A 19647-nucleotide genomic window follows, 5' to 3' on the forward strand; every position below is an offset into this window, starting at 1 on the left:
CTGTTTGGATTTTGTCTTGGTTTTTGTTATTTAAAAAAAAAAATCAGTACATTTGTTATTCCATTATGAGGATTTCCATAGCATTCGTTTACTTCCATGGCAGTGAATTATGAAGCAGGTGTACAGAACTTACAGCTGTCTAATTTACAAGCAAGCAGCGGACATCGTTTTCGGCGAACAGTTCTGAGGTACAGCTACGTACATTGCCACGTTTTTTGGCCAGCCACTTCAAAGCTGCAGTTCGTCACCTGTGGACAATTTGGTGTAGTCATCATCAAAGGACTGGGAGAGGGAAGTGGGTGAGGCGTGCTGAGAGGATGTGACTGTCTGTTGTCTTGTGTGTTGTTGAATGAGAGGGTGAGAGGGAGGGGGAAGTGGTTGTCGTTTGTATGAATCTGACACCAATCAGACCCGGAACCTCTCTCCCCCACCCCCGCTATCTGTGTGTGTGTGTTTGTGTGTGTGTGTATATGTGTGTGTGTAAATTCCCGATATATATATTTTTTTTAATTAATGGAGCTCTCCAGTATCGACTTACGACGCCCTTAGATTCAAGTTGTTCTATACAGGATCCTTGATGTTGTGAAGGTTTCGTTACCACTGTATAATGTAGCTGTTCGTGATGCCCTCAACAAAGACGTAGTTTGGAGTGTACTCGACAAGGACCGAGGCGAGTGAATCAGAGGACGATGGTGGAAAAGGCCTTGTCGTTCAGCGGGGGCTAAAAAAGCAATTCAGGAAGAAAAATCACCGCGTTCACTCGTTGAATCAGCCATTAAAAGTGGAGGCGCGCGGCAGTTGGGGGCGAAAATTTGAATATGATGATCCGAACATCAAAAGACCCACTCTTTTTTTCTCCCACTCCTATTTCTTCCCTGTTCTCGTTCCCTGAAAAAGGGCTGTGGTGTGGGTAGCGGCGACGCCAGGCAGACTACCTTTTGGCCAGATTGACTCAACAATCGTGTCGCGGGAGGTTATTATGGCCTGAACATTAGGAACAAGTGAATACAGCCCTGGCCATAAAGTGTGGCATTGATGGGGGTGAGTGCTGGGTTGTTCTTTTCTCATCTCGCTGTTTCGGAGACCGTGATGAAAGAGAGGCTTACTAGTTTCGAGCCAAGCGGACGTTTAAAGATGTTTCTTTATTTTTCTTTTCTTTCGTTAATCTGACATTGATTCCAAGAAAAAGAAAAATATATTGGGCGTGTGCATTGGAGCAAGGTTATGTTATAAACAGCATGGTGTTGTGCCATATCGTGTTGTAACTCACATCGCAGTTTCCATCGCACTCTCCGTTTTAAACTTTCAAATAAAGTACACCCCTACCCCTCCTCGTTGGATGACAATTAACAGTAGCACTGATTGCTACAGCTAATTCAAAAGATGGACAGCAGCTGAATTGTTGGGTGGGTGGTGAGCAGGTGGGTGGTTTTTGCCGAACTGGTTGCCAGGTCATCAGTGCTGCCCCGACGGTCATGACACTACACGATAGAAGAAGAAATTACAGCGGTCCTGTTTCGTTTTAGCTGCTTGCTGTGTTTACTTGTTAATTTGTCTACTGATTGATATAGATTGCTTCAAAATTGATATAGAATTACCTGCTGGTCTAACGGAAGCACTTGCTTGTGAATGTTATTGTCTGGCGTCCATTGGGAATCTGCTGACGGTGATAAGAGAGGAGACTCGAGTATGGTAAACTGGATTTAAATTTCGCAACAGTTTTACGTTTAGCTACATGACAAGGACTGTACGTGGTGCATCATACAGCACGATATCCATGTTGTTAAAGAAAAGATGCGTGATGGGTGGTTTATTCTCTTGTTATTTACCTATGAAGAAATACCGATTGATGTAAGTAAATAAACTGTTAAAAAACGTCGATTAAAGGGCTGTTTTTGTTTCTTTTCTTTTTTTTTTTTCTTTTTTGTATCCGGAATACGCACAACCAGCACAATATCAAATAAATGTTGAGTGGTGGACCGTTTCGGGATCATCATCATCCGAACCGTCTTTCAGTAAAGTAAACCTGTGATAATTCATTTTGGGATACACGGTTCACGACACGACATCAAGTCTAATGACGTCACCAAAACATGACAGTGTGTTCAATCCGCCCTGACCTTTCAGAAATCCCCAGAGCCGATCACAAAGTTTAATCCGTCCTGACCTTTGAGATATCCCAAGAGCCTATAACTATGTTTAATCTGTCCTGCTCTTTAAGATACCCCCAGAGCCTATCATTGTGTTTAATCCATCCTGACCTTAAAGATATCCCCAGAGTATCAGTTTATCTAACCCGTCCTGACCCTAAAGATATCCCCAGAGCCTATCAGTATGTTTAATCCGTCATGACCTTTAACAGGGGCTGACAGAGGAGGTGACAGTGAGCACAAAGGCTGAGCCAGCCCCCACCAAACGAGGCCAATTCCAGCCCCTTGCCCATGCTCTGATGGCCCGGCTAACGTGGCGTGCTGCCAATTCAGCGGAGAGCCCACCGTGTTGTCAAAACTCCCCTAATGCCCACTGGCTCGACATTGTCGGGCTCATTAATGTGTGTGGGGCGTTAATTTGTCGACTTGGGACCCCGGGCCCCCCTCCCCACGCCCCAAATCTGGCGCCCTTGTCCAGAATGGGATGTTTCGCTACAGCGTGAACATTGTGCCGGGTCTCGGAGGGGCAGTTACCGCGCTCTCCATCTGCTGCTGAAGAAGGGCAAACAAGGAATGAAATGTTCATTGGGGAGCACAGGGCCGGCGGTCACGTTATTAATACTTGTGTCATCGCGGCGCACGCCCCTCTCAACATCGGGCCAAGACGGAAGGATCAAAGTGATTCGCGAACAGAAAGAGCAGAGCTTTCTTGTCCTCTTGGCTGGTGTGGTGTCCGAACGAAGCCCTTTCTGGCGCTGCTGACTTTGTGTGTGAACGGCCCGAGATGGAGGAGAGGGGAGTGGAGGGTTCTGAAGAGGACAGGGGAAAGAGGGGCTGTGATTAATAATATTTCCTTTGGAGCGTACCGTTACCATTGCGCCACAAGCGGACTGACTGCATTGTCTCAACCCCTCCCCCCCTCCCTCGCCCCACCCCTCCCCCCTGCCTTCCATTGTTCAACCCGCTCGACTTTCCGACGGCGCGGAGCATGAGATGGGTGTCTTTGCGCCATCGTTCATGCCTCGCTACACCCCGCTACCCCTCGCTGATCGCTGGGCCGTCTGGCCTGGCTTTTCCCCTCTTCGCTGCCTTAAATCAGGAACTCTATTACAATGTTTCCACATTGCCCTCCGTGTTACTTGTTAGGATAATCAAGACGCCCGCCTTCCCTTGAGGACTTCATTGTTTTAAAAGTTTGTGAGGTGGAAATGATGACTACGCTGATGCTGCCCCGTCAGAATAAAAGAATTTAGTGGCCTGTGTTGGGGCGGGTTCGTTTTGTAGCATGGGTGTTTAACTTGCAGTTTTACCGCGTGTGTTCGTCCTTAACTTCTGACAATGATTAAGCAGCGGTGGTATAGTTACTGACTGCGACTCATCTGTTCTTGGCAAGATGATGTCCTTCAGCACCGTTTGCAGTCAGTTCTGAATTTACATTGTATTGGATCAACTTTACTTTCTGAGAAGGAAAGCATTACTTAATAAGGGAAAAGAGCCGCTGATGTTGAAGATCTATGTAATCACTACATTCAGAACAAAATGCATGTCATGCATATATCTAGCTCGTTTTCACTTGGGTGGGTTGTAACATCAAGGAAGGTCATCACGACCATAACATTCAAGTCCAAATTACTGTTTCGTCTCTACAATGTGCTGACATTTCATCACTTAATCTCACATTGATATTGAAACCCCATTGCCATTTAAACGGCAGTCGCATCCTGTCCGCTTAGTTTCGGTTTAAAAGTGTTAAATAGACGAAATTGTTTGCTCTTTCTCTGTCATGTCTGATAAATGATTGATGTGCAGGTCTTTGTTTAATGTCAGAGAGTGAGAGCTCCATGGTGATTTTGGTTGGGATTGTCTGCTCTTTGCTGTGTCGAGAATGCGATTGTCTGCCCCGAGCCGCATGTGAGAACTGTGGTTATTCTCATGTTATGGTCAGAGTAACAGACAAGCAGACGGTCAGGTTGATAGTCTGATTCATAATCAGTTGCTCACTTAAATGCACGTTTTGCTTTTGAAATTGTAACAAGCAAAAATGTATGCAACACAAGTGATGGTTTCCGTGCTTCAGTGGGTCTCTAATTTTTCCTATCGCTTGCCAATTGTATTTCCTTTATTTCTCTTGGCTTTCAGTTTCCTGGTGTCGAAGCAAACAGAAATAAAGGTAAGTAGATAAATAGATCAAGAAAACAAAGGAGAAACAAAGTTCAAAATCCGTTCACACCCCCAAGCTTTTCAAAACAACTCGAGGCGATTTGGAAGTGGTTGCACGCACAATATGTTAAGAGAGCCTCTCTTCTCTGAATTCTCAGTTACCACCCCGGCTTCTTTTCAAAAAACAGAAAAAAAAAAGAAAGAAAGAAAGAAAAGCTCTCACTCGATCTTCTTGTTAGGCTCTGGAGAAGGGACAACTCTTCGTGTGTAATGACCTGCCGGTTCGCCACCAGTTTTTGACAACTCTAGACCGGCTCCTGAAAAAAAGGCAGAACGAATCCGATTTGGGCCCCCCATGTGTGTTGTCTTTGTTTCCGGGGCCTGGCCGGGGATGATTTGTATGTGCACAGCGTATCGGATAAACCAAGTTTTCACAGACTCCAATTGAATTGTCCCCGCCAGCGCCCCGTCCCCAACTCACTGCCAGAATGGCCAGCAGTCGGAGTGAATAAACTCGTTAGCTTTCAGACCGGGATTGCATTAGTCGCTCGTGCCACCAGCTCTTCGCCTGTAATCTTGCTTGGAGAGGGGAGGGGTTGGGGAAGTGGGGTTGGAGGTAGAGGGAGGGGATGGGAGGAAGAGAAAGGGGGTGGGTGGGAAGGAGGTGGCTTCTGTCGATGGGGGCGGAGGGAGAAAGGAGGAGGGAGAGGAGGAAGACTACATCCAATTACGGGATCGGAATGAAGATTCGGTTATTCTGTGTGATTGTCTAAAACCAATAAAGGGGACAGATTGTTTTAACGTGATTATTTGTTTTTCGGCCTAGAAAATGAGGTCTTGTTTAATGGAGCCCTCTCGGGATCCCGGACATGTTGCAGCGGCGGACTTTAAGGGGGGGATAATGCAACCTGTGATAGGCACGCTCTTTTCCCGCCACCTTGCCCGTGCACAGAATATAAAACCAATGAAATTAAACTGATTGAATTCCTCATTTGCCATTACCTTCACCTTATTGATAACCAGAGTTGATTTAGTGTTAAGATTTTTTTTTTCTTTTTTTTTCGTGATTATATAAATCTTTTTTTTAAATGTGATTTGTTTTGCCGGAGATCGCAAAGAAAACAAAAGCTGGCTAAAGCTCCAAATGATACGTTATTGACACACACACACACACACACACACACACACACACACACACACATCTTTCAGGGCTTGTTCGAGAACAGTAATGTTTCATTGATTCAAGTTTTGTTATTGCAAGCTTTATTGTATTTTGGGTCCAAAACCTAATCCCTTTAAAGCTGTAGTATATTCTGACTGCGCGTGGAGGCTGTTTTCCATGGCATCGTGCATGGTATAATAAGAATAAGAATAATAATGAACATATTTCAACTGCAGAATAACTTCATAGCCAAAAATGAAATGTCGCTTTATTTTATTTTCGACATTTGTAAGAGGAACCGCTTTTTCTCGTAAATTTCGGATGAGATTATATACCGAGGTCCCGTGTGCATCATTCATTTAACGCACGTAAAAGAACACACGGCAACAAAGGGGTTGTTCCTGGCAACATTCTGTATAAAAATCCACTTTGATAGTGAAGCAAATCCACTTGCCGACAGAAAGGAAGGAAGAAAAACGCATGGAGTTGTAATGTGGCCACGCGCTCTACCCGTGGAGAGCAATCTGAATTTCATTCAGACCTGCAAGTTTTGACACACTGCAGTTCGATACGATGCAATATGATACAGTACAATACAATACAATGCGATACGATTCGATACACTACAATACATTACAATCTGAGAGTGGTATGTGGGGCATGATACAATGGAAGTTGTCTTCTGTTACCGATCGGATCTGTGCTTCGGACAAGTGCAGTCTGTTGAAACGATCCCTAAAATGCGACCCAACATCAAAAGGAAAAAGTCTGCAGAAAGGAATTCAACCTCAACACGAGGCCAGACGCACTTTGCTTTCAAAGAACGGTTGCTTTTCGCAAAAAAAAATTGTAACCTTGCAACGAGGTGTCAACCCTGTTCTTTACCCGAGAGTTAGAATAGCAAACAACAGTTCACGGGATTTACTTTGTTTGTTGTTGTTTCACTGCTCTTAATAACCTGCCGGACACACACACACACCCAACCGTTGTCTTCAACACACAATGGAAGGAGAAGCACGCGCGCTTTTTGCTGTTTTACACCTCTCGGCCACAACTGTGTGACCCGCTTCTGTGCAAAGAACCAATAACCGCCCGCCCAGGCGCAGGGCTCGGGTTTCACGTGCTCGGCGCACAATGCTCTGGCCAACAAAAAAAACAACAACAACAAACAGAAAAAAAAGACGTTATGGATCAGATGGGGCCCGGCTGAAAATCGGTGTTATTGATAGCTGGGATTATGGTCTGACTGGTGCCGGCGTTACGAGGAATTGTTATAGGGTGGGGGTGTTTACACAAAGCGGGCAGGCTCCGGCTGTTGGGGAGGTTTGTGTGTCGCAAATTGCTTTAAAAAAAAAAATCAAGTGTTGGGTTGTTTGTGTGTGTGTGTGTGTGTGTGTGTGTGCTTTGGGAGGGGGACGTGGGATATTGTTTCCTGGCTGATGGATACCTTTTCTTATTGACCGTGGCCGGCGATCTTTTTACGGGCGGTCATTAAGCGACATACGTTGTTATCCTCTTAAACGACCGTGATCGATCTCTCTCTCTCTCTCTCTCTCTCTCTCTCTCTCTCTCTCATCCACTCACGTACACCCACTTGTCCCCTACCTCTTCCTCACACAAACACACACACACACACACACACACACACACACACACACACACACACACACACACACACAAACAAACAAACATACACACAAACACACGAACAAACAAACGCACACAACGCAAATACACACACACACACCTACACACTCACATGTACCTTCTCTCACACACTGTTTTCAGTTCACTGTCCCTGTCCAAAAAAAAAAACCCAGGTCCCTTGGAGGAAGTCTGCATCGTACAGATAAATACTGTACCTCACGATCCCCTCATCTGAGGCCCCCACCAATTTTAGTGTGGTAAAGAAAGGGCCCAGGATCAGACTGACGCACCCAAGCCCCTGGCCTGCTGCTTATAGGGGCTGATATTGTGGCGGTTTTTGTGGTGTGACAGCCATACAGATGTCAAAGCCAACAAATAGCTTCAACACAGGCTCACAGCAGGGGGTCACTTATTGCTTTTTCACAGCCCTTCACCTCTTCCTTCCTGCCTGCCTGCCTCAAACCCCGCACCCTCCTCCCCCCGTACCCCCCCCCCCCACACACACACACACATACACGCACACAATGCCAGCCTCTGGGCTGTCTGTAAACTGCTATAGTGTAAAGAGAAGATGAGATATTTGGATTTGGATTGTGTGTGTGTGTGTGTGTGTGTGTGTGTGTGTGTGTGTGTGTGTGTGTGTGACAGAGAGAGAGAGACGGAGAGAGAGAGAGAGTGTGTGTGTGTGTGTGTGTGAAACTTTGTTCTCTTCTTCAGACACTTCCGACATTTTACTTTCCGAAAAAACAGAATTCGCCAAAACCTTGCATACACCACAAAACCGAGAAAGTAGTGCAGGCCATGACATCAGTTTTGTTGAATTAACAACCTCAACACCCCTGCAACGGAGGATTTGATTCCGTGTTACAGTTTGGAGAGAAACTAATCTGAAACTAACCTGGATAAGGTTTCAACGAGAAAGAAAAAAATCTTCCCCACGCCCCACCGCCCTGTCTCGCCTTGCCATCTCTTCATACCCCCTTCTCCGTGTCTGTGGACTCCACAACGAACTGTAGTCAGCCTTCAACTTCTTCTCCCTCCTTTTTTCTGTTCTTATCCCATTTGACGAAGATATGTCCGTAAGATACAGCGAAATCATCATTGACATATTTTACTCGAACGCTCTCTCTCTCTCTCTCTCTCTCTCTCTCTCTCTCTCTCTCTCTCTCTTTCTCAGCCCTGTCTCTCAGCCCCCCCCCACACCCTCCCTCTCTCTCTATCTATCTTTCTCATACATCACCTACCCACTCAGGCATCCATGCATATGCACACATGCGTGGCTTTGTTTTGTTTCAGTCACAGCATCTAATCTTGAGAAGGGGAATGGGGGTATGGGGGAGGGAGGAAATCCAGACTTTACGCATGTATTACACCAGTTGAGTGACACTCCCACAGGAATGGAAAAAAAAATGCCCGCTTCAAGTTAGTTGGGGGTGTGAGTGGGGGGTAGGCAAAAACGGAGAAGAAAAAGGGAAAAGAAAAGACGTGAAATAAGCAGAAAAAGGAAAAAATAAAAGGCGTGACATAAGCAGAGGAAGGATGTGAGGGAGTGTGGGGGTTAGGTTAGGTCGCAAAAAGACACTTCAGCGTATAATGTAGCATCCTCAAACAAACAACTTCATCCCTCTCGCCCACACACCCTTCCCCCCATCACCATCCCAACTTCCTTTCCCGCCTCCACTCCACCACCTCCCATCAAAATCCACGTTGTGTGTGTGTGTGTGTGTGAGTGTGCGCGCACGCGTGTGTGTATATGTATGTATATATATATATATATATATATATATGTGTGTGTGTGTGTGTGTGTGTGTGTGTGTGTGTGTGTGTAACGGTAAGCATGGCACCTCGTCTTTTTTTTTTCTTTCATTTCTTTTCTTTTTAACCCTTTATTAACGGTGGGCAAGGAAGGAACAAGGAAGGCGGTGTGGCGCTGGCGCCCTAAGTAACGCGTAAGTCGGCAGAACGTGACGGTGAAACGTCTCTCCTCACTGAACCGTGCTACCTGTCGGCAATGAAACATGAAAGTGAGCGAGCTTCCAGTCGTGCGCACACAGTCACGGAGCTTGGGAGATGGTCCCTGCAAACACACACACACACACACAAAAACGCGAAAAAATGAGGAAGTAGAATAAATGAAAAACAGGTTGTGGTTTTGGGATGGTGGGAGTGTACAGTTGAACTTTATGCTCAGTTGCCGTCATACCCGTGTCGTGTATAATTATATCATTGTCAGCATCTGACGAGGAAGAGTTAAACAAACAAATAAAATAAAAAGTATTGAGAGAAAAAAAAGTGGTGAAGGTATGTGTTTCAAAACAAGATTTTAAAAGAGAGATACAAATAGATTATAAACAACGGGAAGACAGACAAACAGGATTCGTTGTTTTTGTAAATACACGTCACATTATATTTTTTCCCCAGATAGTTGATGCGATGATTGATGTGTAAACAAATGTTTCGGTGGGATGAGTTTCGTTTGTTTTTTTGTTGTTGTTTTGTTGTTGTTGTTTTTTGTTTTGTTTTTTTTTGTTGTTTTTCTGTTGTTTTTTTGTTGTTTTGTTGTTTTTGTTTTTTTGCCTTTAGTTACTGTTAGGATTTTGTTTTGTTTGTTTTTTGTTTTTTATTCTGTGTCTGTGGGTCACATTTGCTTAATTTCTTATTTTACGTCTTTCTTTATAGGTTTATGGGGATGTTGTTTGTTTACTTTTTCTTCTTTTTTCCTCACTATTCTGTGTGCCTACCGTACTGTGCCGAGCGGATTGAGTCGTGGGGTTGCTATGTTATGAAATCTCCCGCTGGTTGACTCCTTCACACCCTGTTGCGCTCTGTCTGTGAAAAAAATCTCCGGCAAGCTTGTTGATGAGATTTATATAGGGGCTGAGGGGGAGGGCACGTGAGGAGGGTGTAGGGGCGGGGGGGGGAATGGGTGGGGGGGACTTAAGGAATTGGGAAGGGGGTGTTGTAAGGAAGTGGGCGGTTCTGGTGCCGTGAAAGTTCAGACCAAAATGACGCTGGTGCGTGAAAGGAGAAAAGAGGGTGAACGGGGTACTGCAGGGGGCCTCAGAGGATGTGGGGGCCCAAACTGTCTGCTGACAAGACGTACGCGCGCGAGCGAGCGCGCGCACACACACACACACACACACACACACACACACACACACACACACACACACACACACACACAGAGAGAGAGAGAGAGAGAGAGAGAGAGAGAACATTGTTGTGAAATATTCATTTAACTTCTTTACTTCAAGTACTTGCTAAGCGACTTTTAATTGTTAAAAAAATGTGGGTTGCCATGGAAAATGTTCCATTCAGAAGCGAATATATAGAGGCACAGCCATAATGGGTTGAGTTTTTGAGGGGTTTTTTTTCAGCAAACAGGCCTATTGATTTTCGTGTAAAACCTGATTAAGATTGTTTCCAAACAAGTACCCTGTATCTGAAATATAGCGAGAGAGCTGGATAGCACAATAAGTTATATCTGTGTTTTCAACAAAAGAAATAACAGTCACAAAACCGACCTCATGTTGTTCTTTGAAAAAGCTTTGTCTTATTACTATCTTATAAGGACTGTGTGGTCCTGCTTGCATGCTTGCACTACAGTTACGGCTGTCCCAACAATACTGAATGGATTTAGCATTCATCTCAAACTATAAAAGAGAACAGTAAGCAGCAGTCCTTGCAAAGATTTTATATTGTTCATTAAAACACTCCATTATTTTCAAGGATATTGTATCTGTGATTAGTATGGCGGATGTGTCCTCGCAATAGAGAAACTGTCCTTGAAAAGATATTGTTTCATTGAAAACAACCTAACTAAAAAATCATTTTCTGTTATTCCACAAAAACAAGGTTTGTATGTTATAAAACATATTCTTTTCCGTCGCCGTTCACTGGAGAATCAGAGACAATCCCTCAAAAAATTAAAGCAAAGGGATAAAGCGCACAGAGCTTATGTGCATAGCAAGATGTCTTCATAAATAAACGAAATTATAGCTCTCTCATTATATGGGTCAGTCATTCGGATGCGACGATAAACCGATGTCCCGTGTGCAGCATGCACCTACCACACGAAAAAGAAACCCCGGCAGCAAAAGGCAAGTAGAATTTTATTATTTCCTTTATACCTTCGTCCCCGGAGTTTTCAGTCGTTTGGGGTATAAACTCTGCAAACACGAAACCATCCTCTGAAATCTGTTATCAGTGTTGTTATATTTTCTGTGTATTTTACACTCTAAACTTTGGGAAAAGATACAGCAGTGTGTGGGGAGAGGGGATGGAGACGGAAGAGGATGGAAATGGTGTGTTATGCTGTGCTGTACCGTGTGTGCTAACTCCAGACAAGTCTGATAACTGAATCAGAGTATTTGTTAATTTCAACACCGTGCACTCGCACGTGTGTGTGTGTGTGTGTGTGTGTGTGTGTGTGTGTGTGTGTGTGTGTGTGTGTGTGTGTGTGTGTGTGTGTGTGTGATATAGATAGAGAGAGAGAGAGAGAGAGAGAGAGCAGTAAAATAACATCTGGGGTCGAAGCCGAGTAATTAGATGTAACTGAGATGCGCCTCAGCGCCATGTGTGTGCTTTTTGTGAGGTTTTAATGTGTTCACGTATCTGGCCATGTGTTGATTGGAGTGATCTGTGTGTGTGTGTGTGTGTGTGTGTGTGTGTGTGTGTGTGTGTGTGTGTGTGTGTTTCCTACCTACCCCTCCTACCTATTTCATTTCTTCTTCGAACGGTACATTTATCAACACTGCTCTGCATACTATATTTGATTCTAATAATTATACCTATTCACGCTCGCATCTCGTTACTGGTACTACTGCTGCTGTTAGTGGTAATAGTCCCATGACTGCTGCAGCTGCTAAAGTGTAGTTGTCGATCTTACTGCTTTGTCTATTTCTTTGTGCAAAACTGCTGCTGTTGCGTGAAATGAAGGCGCGCGCACGCACACATACACGCGCGCGCTCACGCACGAACGTATATATATATATATATATATATATATAAAATGATAACAGTAATAAAGTGATTCTGGTTCTGACCGCTGCTTGATACTTGTATGTGTCAGAAGATTTCGCCGTTCTTTACTTTCTCTATCTGAGATAATCAAATGACTGTGATTCTGACCCCTGCATCACCTGCCCTGACCCCCTGTCTCCTCTCACCTTGCCCTCTGTCTCATCTCACCTTGCCCTCTGTCTCACCTGCCCTGACCCCTTGTCTCCTCTCACCTTGACCCCTGTCTCATCTCACCTTGACCCTGGTCTCATCTCACCTTGACCCCTGTCTCACCTGTCCTGACCCCTGTCTCACCTGCCCTGACCCCTTGTCTCCTCTCACCTTGACCCCTGTCTCATCTTACCTTGACCCTTGCCTCACCTGCCCTGACCCCCTGTCTCATCTCACCCTGACCCCTGTCTCATCTCACCTTGACCCCTGTCTCTTCTCACCTTGACCCCTGTCTCACCTGTCCTGACCTCTGTCTCACCTGCCCTGTCCTCCAGGATCGTGCGGAACAAGGCCAACGACCGGGCGCGGTCCACGTCCCCGCGGGACCAGGGGGACAGTCCTCACGTGGGGGGAGGGGTCGAGGGGGTGCCGGTCAGCCAGAGCTCCCCCTCTCCGGCAGTGGACCTGCAGAGGCCCGCCGGGCACAACATCTCGGACATCATCAAAACCCCCAGCGGCAAGAGGCGGAGTGACCAGTCTGAAGGTGGGTGTACATGTATGTGTGTATGTATGTAAAGCCTCTTGGCCAAGAGAGTGGGGATGTAACTTGGCCAAGCCACTCTCCACTATAATCAAATTCTAGCCCAGTCGGTCGGGAAAGCAGTTACCTCTTCTGCTGTTCTGATGGTCATAGTTGAGCAACGACTGACTACCATACATGAATGCATGAATGTATGTATGCATGTGTGTGTGTGTGTGTACATATATAGGAGGGGGATGTCGGGTGCATGGGGGAGGGTCAATATTCTCAGCCAATAGTCTTTCCCTTGAACATTATTCTTCGTGGGTTTTTTTTGTGTTTTTTTGTTTTGTTTTGTTTTTTTGTTTGTTTGTTTTTGTCTCGTGTTTGAAAATGTATTTGTCTTGTTGGTTTCTTGACTGGTCCTTCAACGTGATTTTTATTTTGATTTATTTGTTTGTTGTTTTTTCTGGTTTGTCCCCACCCTCCACATCCCCTATCTCCGTTCTCCTCATATGATGTAACAATCAAACCCAAAACAACAAGAAAAAAAAACTGTTCTTCTCCGTGGCGCACGTGCATACACAACGCATGAAGAGAGAAGTACAAGCTGTAAAGTAATCTACAGTTGGTATACAGTTAACTTCTGATAAGCAGCGGAATTTTGCTTTTTATGCCTTGTGCGGGAAACCGAATGACGATGAATAATAGATAAAGCAGACAGTTTAAAACAGCCGAGCCGACCAAACAGTCACCAAAAAAAAGTCAGCAGTTAGGTTGCACCTCTGGTGCACCATTCTGACCGGATGGTGGGGGCGGGGAGCAGACTGATGGTTCAGGGAAGCAAGATAAGTGACTCCCCAGACGTTCGCCGCCTTATTTAAAGAAGAGGCCGCGACCTCCACTCAGCTATTCAGCCGAGGAATAGTGCAGACCCCTCAGTCAACGTTCCATCGCCACACACCATCGTTTCGCGTCTCTCCCGACGTAGACAATCAAATTGTGTTGTTACCGACCCTCGGGGTTTGTCAACAATTTAATGCTTTCAGACTCCCACAAACTGTCCGATGCTTAACGTTCGTCGTTTCAGCGTTGTAGTCTAGCAGTTGTGAGGATGCTTTTTTTTTTGCTATCCATCTGTCCATCGGCGTGGCTTGCCCCGGATTGTCATCGAGGCGCGACGCCGGCCTGAGCTCTAATGCTCCGATCTCCATTAGTGGAGACGGACTTCAATAAGTGATAAACAGCCTTCTTCCCCCACAAGACGAAAAGCTACGAGCCTTTAGGGAGCCCGGCCTCTTGAGTGAAGCCTTACTTTAACGGCAGTTTAATCACGAAAATTGACTCGATTCGCGGACAAATATCCGCGTCAATTATTCATGCGAGCAGAGACTTGGCGCGTCCTGATGCTGCGAGAGAACAGAGAGGCCGTTCCCGCGTGGACGGCCGATGCCGATTTATCTCCGGTCCTGGGTGAGTATTAATACTTCAGGAGTTGTCAGCGATAGTGAGGGGATCACCTCTGCCCGCGCCACTCCAGCCCACGCCGCCCGTTTTAATCTTTATTTTCCGATTAACCTCACATGCACAATAACGGGAAAGCACTAAACAGGGTTTACAAGCTGGATCTGGGACATGGCTCTGCTGGCACGGATGGAATTGCAATTGTTCTCTCTCTCTCTCTCTCTCTCTCTCTCTCTCTCTCTCTCTCTCTCTCTGTTGTATGTATATGGAACAGAGACAGATTGTCAAATGTGGGTGGAATGAAATACACGACGCCAGTAAAGGTCTGAGCCGTCTTTTGATAAAAGACTGGTAACTTATCTGATGAATCTTGTCATTGCTTGACGAACTTGAGCGATGGACTGTGGTAGCCACATACTGACGAAATGATTGCAGTGACTGTCATACCAGAAATAACAGTAGGTTATGAAATAGAAAAAAAAAAAAAAAAGATTAAATGGAAGATGAAGACAATAAAATCATCATCCCCGAAGAAAGTAATCGAAAAAAGAAATCTGAAGTCTGACTTGCTACGTGACCTGCTTACACAAGCTCCTCACGCTTAGAAAAATATGGACAGGATGGTTTTAGATCTCCGCCACGTGCAGCAGGTCAGTGGTTAATAGGTCTCCACGGGGTTAACATTATTTCCCTCTGCCAGTTGTCTTGTCCTTATATAACGGTAGTCTGCTCCTCATTACATCAGGAAACAATAGTGCCGCTGGCGGCCACGAAGATCTGGAGCGAGCTGACGAGGTAGTAAACCCGAGTGCTCTAAGCGCCAGGACCTGAAGTGCCCAAAAGGACAGTATGAAGATAGCTCAGCAGATGGCTTGCTGACCCGTTCACGTACCACTTACATACCTCCCTTTATGCTTTGCCTCTGACTGATCGAATTAATTTGTTTTGTCAGTGATAGTGAGATTTAAATATATTTTGTTGTCGCTGCAACAGAGATGACCGAAGACAATTTTATGGTCTTAAGCTGGACAGTAAAGGCATGTTATTTTTAACTGAGTAATAATTAAATTGATTGACTCGGTGATTGACTGTAGCTAATTGATCTGTTAACAAAATTAATAAGAATGCTGTGCAATAACTATTTGGAAAGTTTGGCATCAAATAAAGGAATCAATGGACTGGACTGAAGCCACACACGGCCCCGTGGCCCGTAACACGAGCGTCCCGTCAACAGTGGTGATGCGCTCTATCAGCCGGCGCTGTGGCTTGCCGGGCACCAGAGAGCTCTGCAGTCACACGGGACACTGCCGTCCGTCCGGCATCCGCTGCGTCAATAACCTTGCTGCCGCGTGCGTGACGCCACTGTCTGTCAATATAGTAAAGAAGATTTTACCTCCCCAAATCCTCCACAGGCACGCGATTCTGTCCTGTCCCAGGCAGCATGGACCACATCACAGTAGTCCTGGCGAAATGGACACTGCAAGTTTCCAAAGCGATGTCAATGACAATTTTTTTAGAAATAAAAATCGCTTTAAAAAAGAAAAAAAAAAGTGGTGCGTTAATTTAGCTGAATGTAATACCTTCTGAAACTTCATGATATCAAGCTGGTGTGTGTATTTATATTGGCCGGTTTCTGACAAACGGATAAATGTTGGCAGGTTAACAAAACACGGAAAATGGGCGAGGTTGGACTTCGTCAAAAAGATATGAATAAACCCCTACAATGCGCTCCAGCCTGTTTAACATAATTAAACGTGTTAAGAAATGATATGTGACAAGACGGTGCAATACTGAAAAGGAATTCAGCGCCGGCAACGTGAGATTTCTGCCGCAAGTTCTAGATTCGGCAAACCGAACCTTTCTGTTCCTGGCGGACTCAGGTGCATGTGATACCCAACAAGATGTCGGTTGCGAATCCGCCGCCCCCCCCCCCCCCCCCCCCCCCCCCCCCCCCCCCCCCCCCCCCCCCCCCCGCAACCCTCGCCTCTTCCCCTCTACCCCTTTTAAAAGGGACAAGGGCGATAAGTAAATAAATGTCAAAACAGAGGTTGCCTAAAGCGTCATCTTCACTTAAAAAAGCTTCACCATCAACAGTCGTAAAAATCGTCCACAGCTTTTGATGTCCTGTACACAGTAAGCCGCACACATGCTGAACATGTTTTAATATCGAATCATTTTGCAGGGGTTCCATGCATTAAAAGAAAGTCTGTTGTCTAACGTTATATGGCACATGCCCACTCCCATTCTTTTCCGTCATCACGTTGTAAGAAATGATGATGTTTTGACTGTGGAAAACCTGGGCCACATGTCGCATTCTGTCATCACGTTATAAGAAATGATGTTTTGACTGTGAAAAACCTGGGCCACATGTCGCATTCTTCCCCACCCCCAACTCCATCTTCCCTTTAACAACCACCACCACCCTTTCCCCAATCCCCTACCCTTCACCCGCCTGAAAAAGAAATCACGCACTCTTTTCATCTTTTCTTCTTCCCTATCCCCACTCTTTTCATCTTTTTCTCCCCCCCCCTCCCCACCGTACACCCTGCTACCACCACCATCCCTTCCTCCCTGCCACCCTCCTAACCAAAACTGGGTGGCTGTGGGCATTGAAGCCGTTTGAGGTCAGCTGTCTGGGTGTGATGGATCCGGCGTGTCGTGTGTCCCTGTATCCAGTGTTGCTCATTGTCATGTGGCCAGCCCCGCCCGTATGGAGAGGCCATGTCAGGCCTGCTCAACAAATCAATTAAACACACAGCTCTCATCATTGTCTGCTTTTTCCTCCCGCCGCTGGTCGAACCTTTGTGGATCAACACACGGCAGGAATCGAAACAGACATCGCTAGCTGTTACTTTCTGTCTGTCTGTCTGTCTGTATGTCTCTCTCTGTCTCTCTCTCTCTCATTCACACACGTCTGATCCATCTCCCCCCACCCCCTCTTTTTTTAATTTTTTCGTAAACCCTGTATATCTCTATACTATAAGTTTACTCAGCGGGAATCCGTGAGAGAGAGGAAGGGTAAGGAGTGAGAAGATGCACGAGGGTAAGGGAGCGAAGGAACAAGAGACTCAGCTGATGAAAACCTCACTCGTCAGGAATTCAATGCGTAGCTGCTTTTTTTTTCTCAAAAAGATCATTTTAATTTGTTCGCTGGTGTGCAAGTATGTTCACCCTCCCCCTCTTTATCCCCTCCCGTGACACTTCAGTTATGTGAACATTCCCCACCCCGCACCCCGCTTCAACACATTCACAACAGTCATGGACTGTTCATAACGTATAAATATCGCCTTAGTGTCGTTCATTAATATTCATGATGTAAGCATACAGGTGCAGTGGCGGGTAAAGTATAGCGTAGCAGACGGGTGTCACATTCTCATTTGCTGATGGTGTTTGTTCGGATGAAATGCTTGTGGTGATCTCACAAGGCAGTGTTATTGTAACCTGGTGTAGCGTGGCGTCGTGTTGATCGATGGGAGTGCTTGATTTTAAATAACCAGTGAGACTAACTTTTTTTTCTTTTCTTTTTTTTAATATATAACAAACTGCTTTTCAGTTCTGAGTCGGCGATCAGAAAGAGTCAGTTGCATTGATTTGTAAATTTCCGAAGGAGTAAATAAACACAGGGACCAAAGATTATGACTTACGTGAAGTTATCGGATCAAGGCCTTGCGAAAAGGCGCGGTGTTAAATCGATTGTATTCCCTCTGCCTTGGATTCACATAGGTGTATTTGATTAGGAACATTGGCGTGTAGATTTTGTCGCTGGTGGCATGTAGTGTTTTTACTTAATGAAATATAATTGGTGAAATAATATAAACAGCCTGCGAAAGAAAAGAAAAACCCCACAAGATGAGCAAAACAAACCCCAGGCAAGCAGACAGTTGGATTGACGCTCTAAACAAGTGTACAGGGAAATACCTCTTCCGAGTCACGACCACACGATTTTATAAATCGGGATCCACATAACGAACAGCGCCATCTTGAGTTGCGTGCGGAGAGCGAGCAGCAACTGTGACAGCAACCGCCGACGCCGCCACTGCTTTCCTTGCTGCCTGACGTTTGCGTGCAACAGCGGCGGTGCTGGCACCTGGTCCCTTTCCCCTTCCTTCCCTGCCTGAGGCGACAGGCCCCGGAGCTGCTGGAACCGTTCTGCCCTCTCCCAGCCAGGCCCCGTCAGCCGCTGAGTGATGGCCGGAGCTCGCTCCGGTCTGGGCGGTGACGTCTGTTGCCGGAACTGCTCAGCTCGGGCTCTTCCAGCATCCCGCTCGCTTCCCCCGGCGCTGGAGGGGGTGGTGGGCACGGAAAGACGCCACAGTCTGAACAAAAAGAAAGAATGAATGAGAGAAAAAAAAAAGAAGAAAAGAACTGTTTGAGGCCTCCGGGAGGAAGAGAACGGTGGCGATTTGTCCGGATAAAGACCCAGCATGGTGCGGGCCTGTTGGTGGAGGGCGGCGTGGGGAGGGGGTGGATAACGCACATTAGTCTTTGTCAAGCCAGCGCTAATCTCCTCGCCAGTCTCCCTTCGCCATGGACGCCGGTTTGATCTCAGCAGGGGACGTCATCGGCTGTGACAAGGGGAACAATCCGGCCTGGTCCTGCCAGGGATGGCGGGTTTTGAAATTGATCCGTTTGTCAATTAAGGCGGCTGTTTTACCGCCTATGGTGAGTCAGGGAGAATTTATTGCCGGTTGTTGTCTCCAGAAAGACTCGGAGAAATGCAGGGGCATTGAAATAGGGCGATGGAGGTGGTAGGGGGTGGGTGCTGTACGGTACAGGGGTGGACTCAGAAAGCCAGGGGTCAGTTGGGGAAATATTAATAGCAGTACTGATTGGATCTGTCGCTATCGGTGAAGCCAAACGAAAACAAGTTCTTAATCATCTGGAGATGCTGGAATTAGTTCCCTGCAGGGAGTCCAAGAGGGCATGTGCTGTGTTAAAAAGCAGAAGACACAACCCTGGAACGCCCCGTAATGTTGAATTTGTTTGACAGTGAATGAAACCCAAGCTAATGTCTCAGCATTCAGATCACGTCCAATCGTCCTGTTCTGTCAGTTCTTGCACTCATCAAGGACACTGCAACAGCTGAGGCAAAGCTGTAGGTGCTGGAAGGCAAGGGAGTCGGGGGGGTGGGGGCGTAACGCCATGACATTGCAAGCGGTGTTTCTCTGTTGGGTACCAATAGGTACAGACGTTCACCACCATAGTCATTACATCCCAGCATCATATCCACCCAGGAAACAAAGCTGGTCACGCTCAACAGTCACTCCCCTCAGAGGAAGCTCGGTGGAACCTGACCGCTACATGGACCAAGACTTTTTCTCCCCCACCCCTCCACTAAGCCTGGAGTAGTGGTCTAGGCGCATATTCATTTG

General features: G+C 46.2%; 1 protein-coding gene across 5 annotated transcripts in view; it reads left to right on the top strand.

The window, feature by feature from the left end:
• Window positions 1-19647, top strand: part of LOC143284969 (paired box protein Pax-2a-like) — a 308750-nt gene that overhangs the window by 269104 nt on the left and 19999 nt on the right. For all 5 annotated transcript variants that reach the window (XM_076592140.1, XM_076592134.1, XM_076592160.1 and 2 more), the window contains one exon: window positions 12627-12835. In XM_076592140.1, coding sequence (XP_076448255.1) covers window positions 12627-12835 — 209 coding nt within the window. The remainder of the gene's footprint in view (window positions 1-12626; window positions 12836-19647) is intronic.

Source organism: Babylonia areolata, chromosome 1, assembly GCF_041734735.1.
Source record: "Babylonia areolata isolate BAREFJ2019XMU chromosome 1, ASM4173473v1, whole genome shotgun sequence".
In the NCBI taxonomy this organism is placed as follows: domain Eukaryota; kingdom Metazoa; phylum Mollusca; class Gastropoda; order Neogastropoda; family Buccinidae; genus Babylonia; species Babylonia areolata.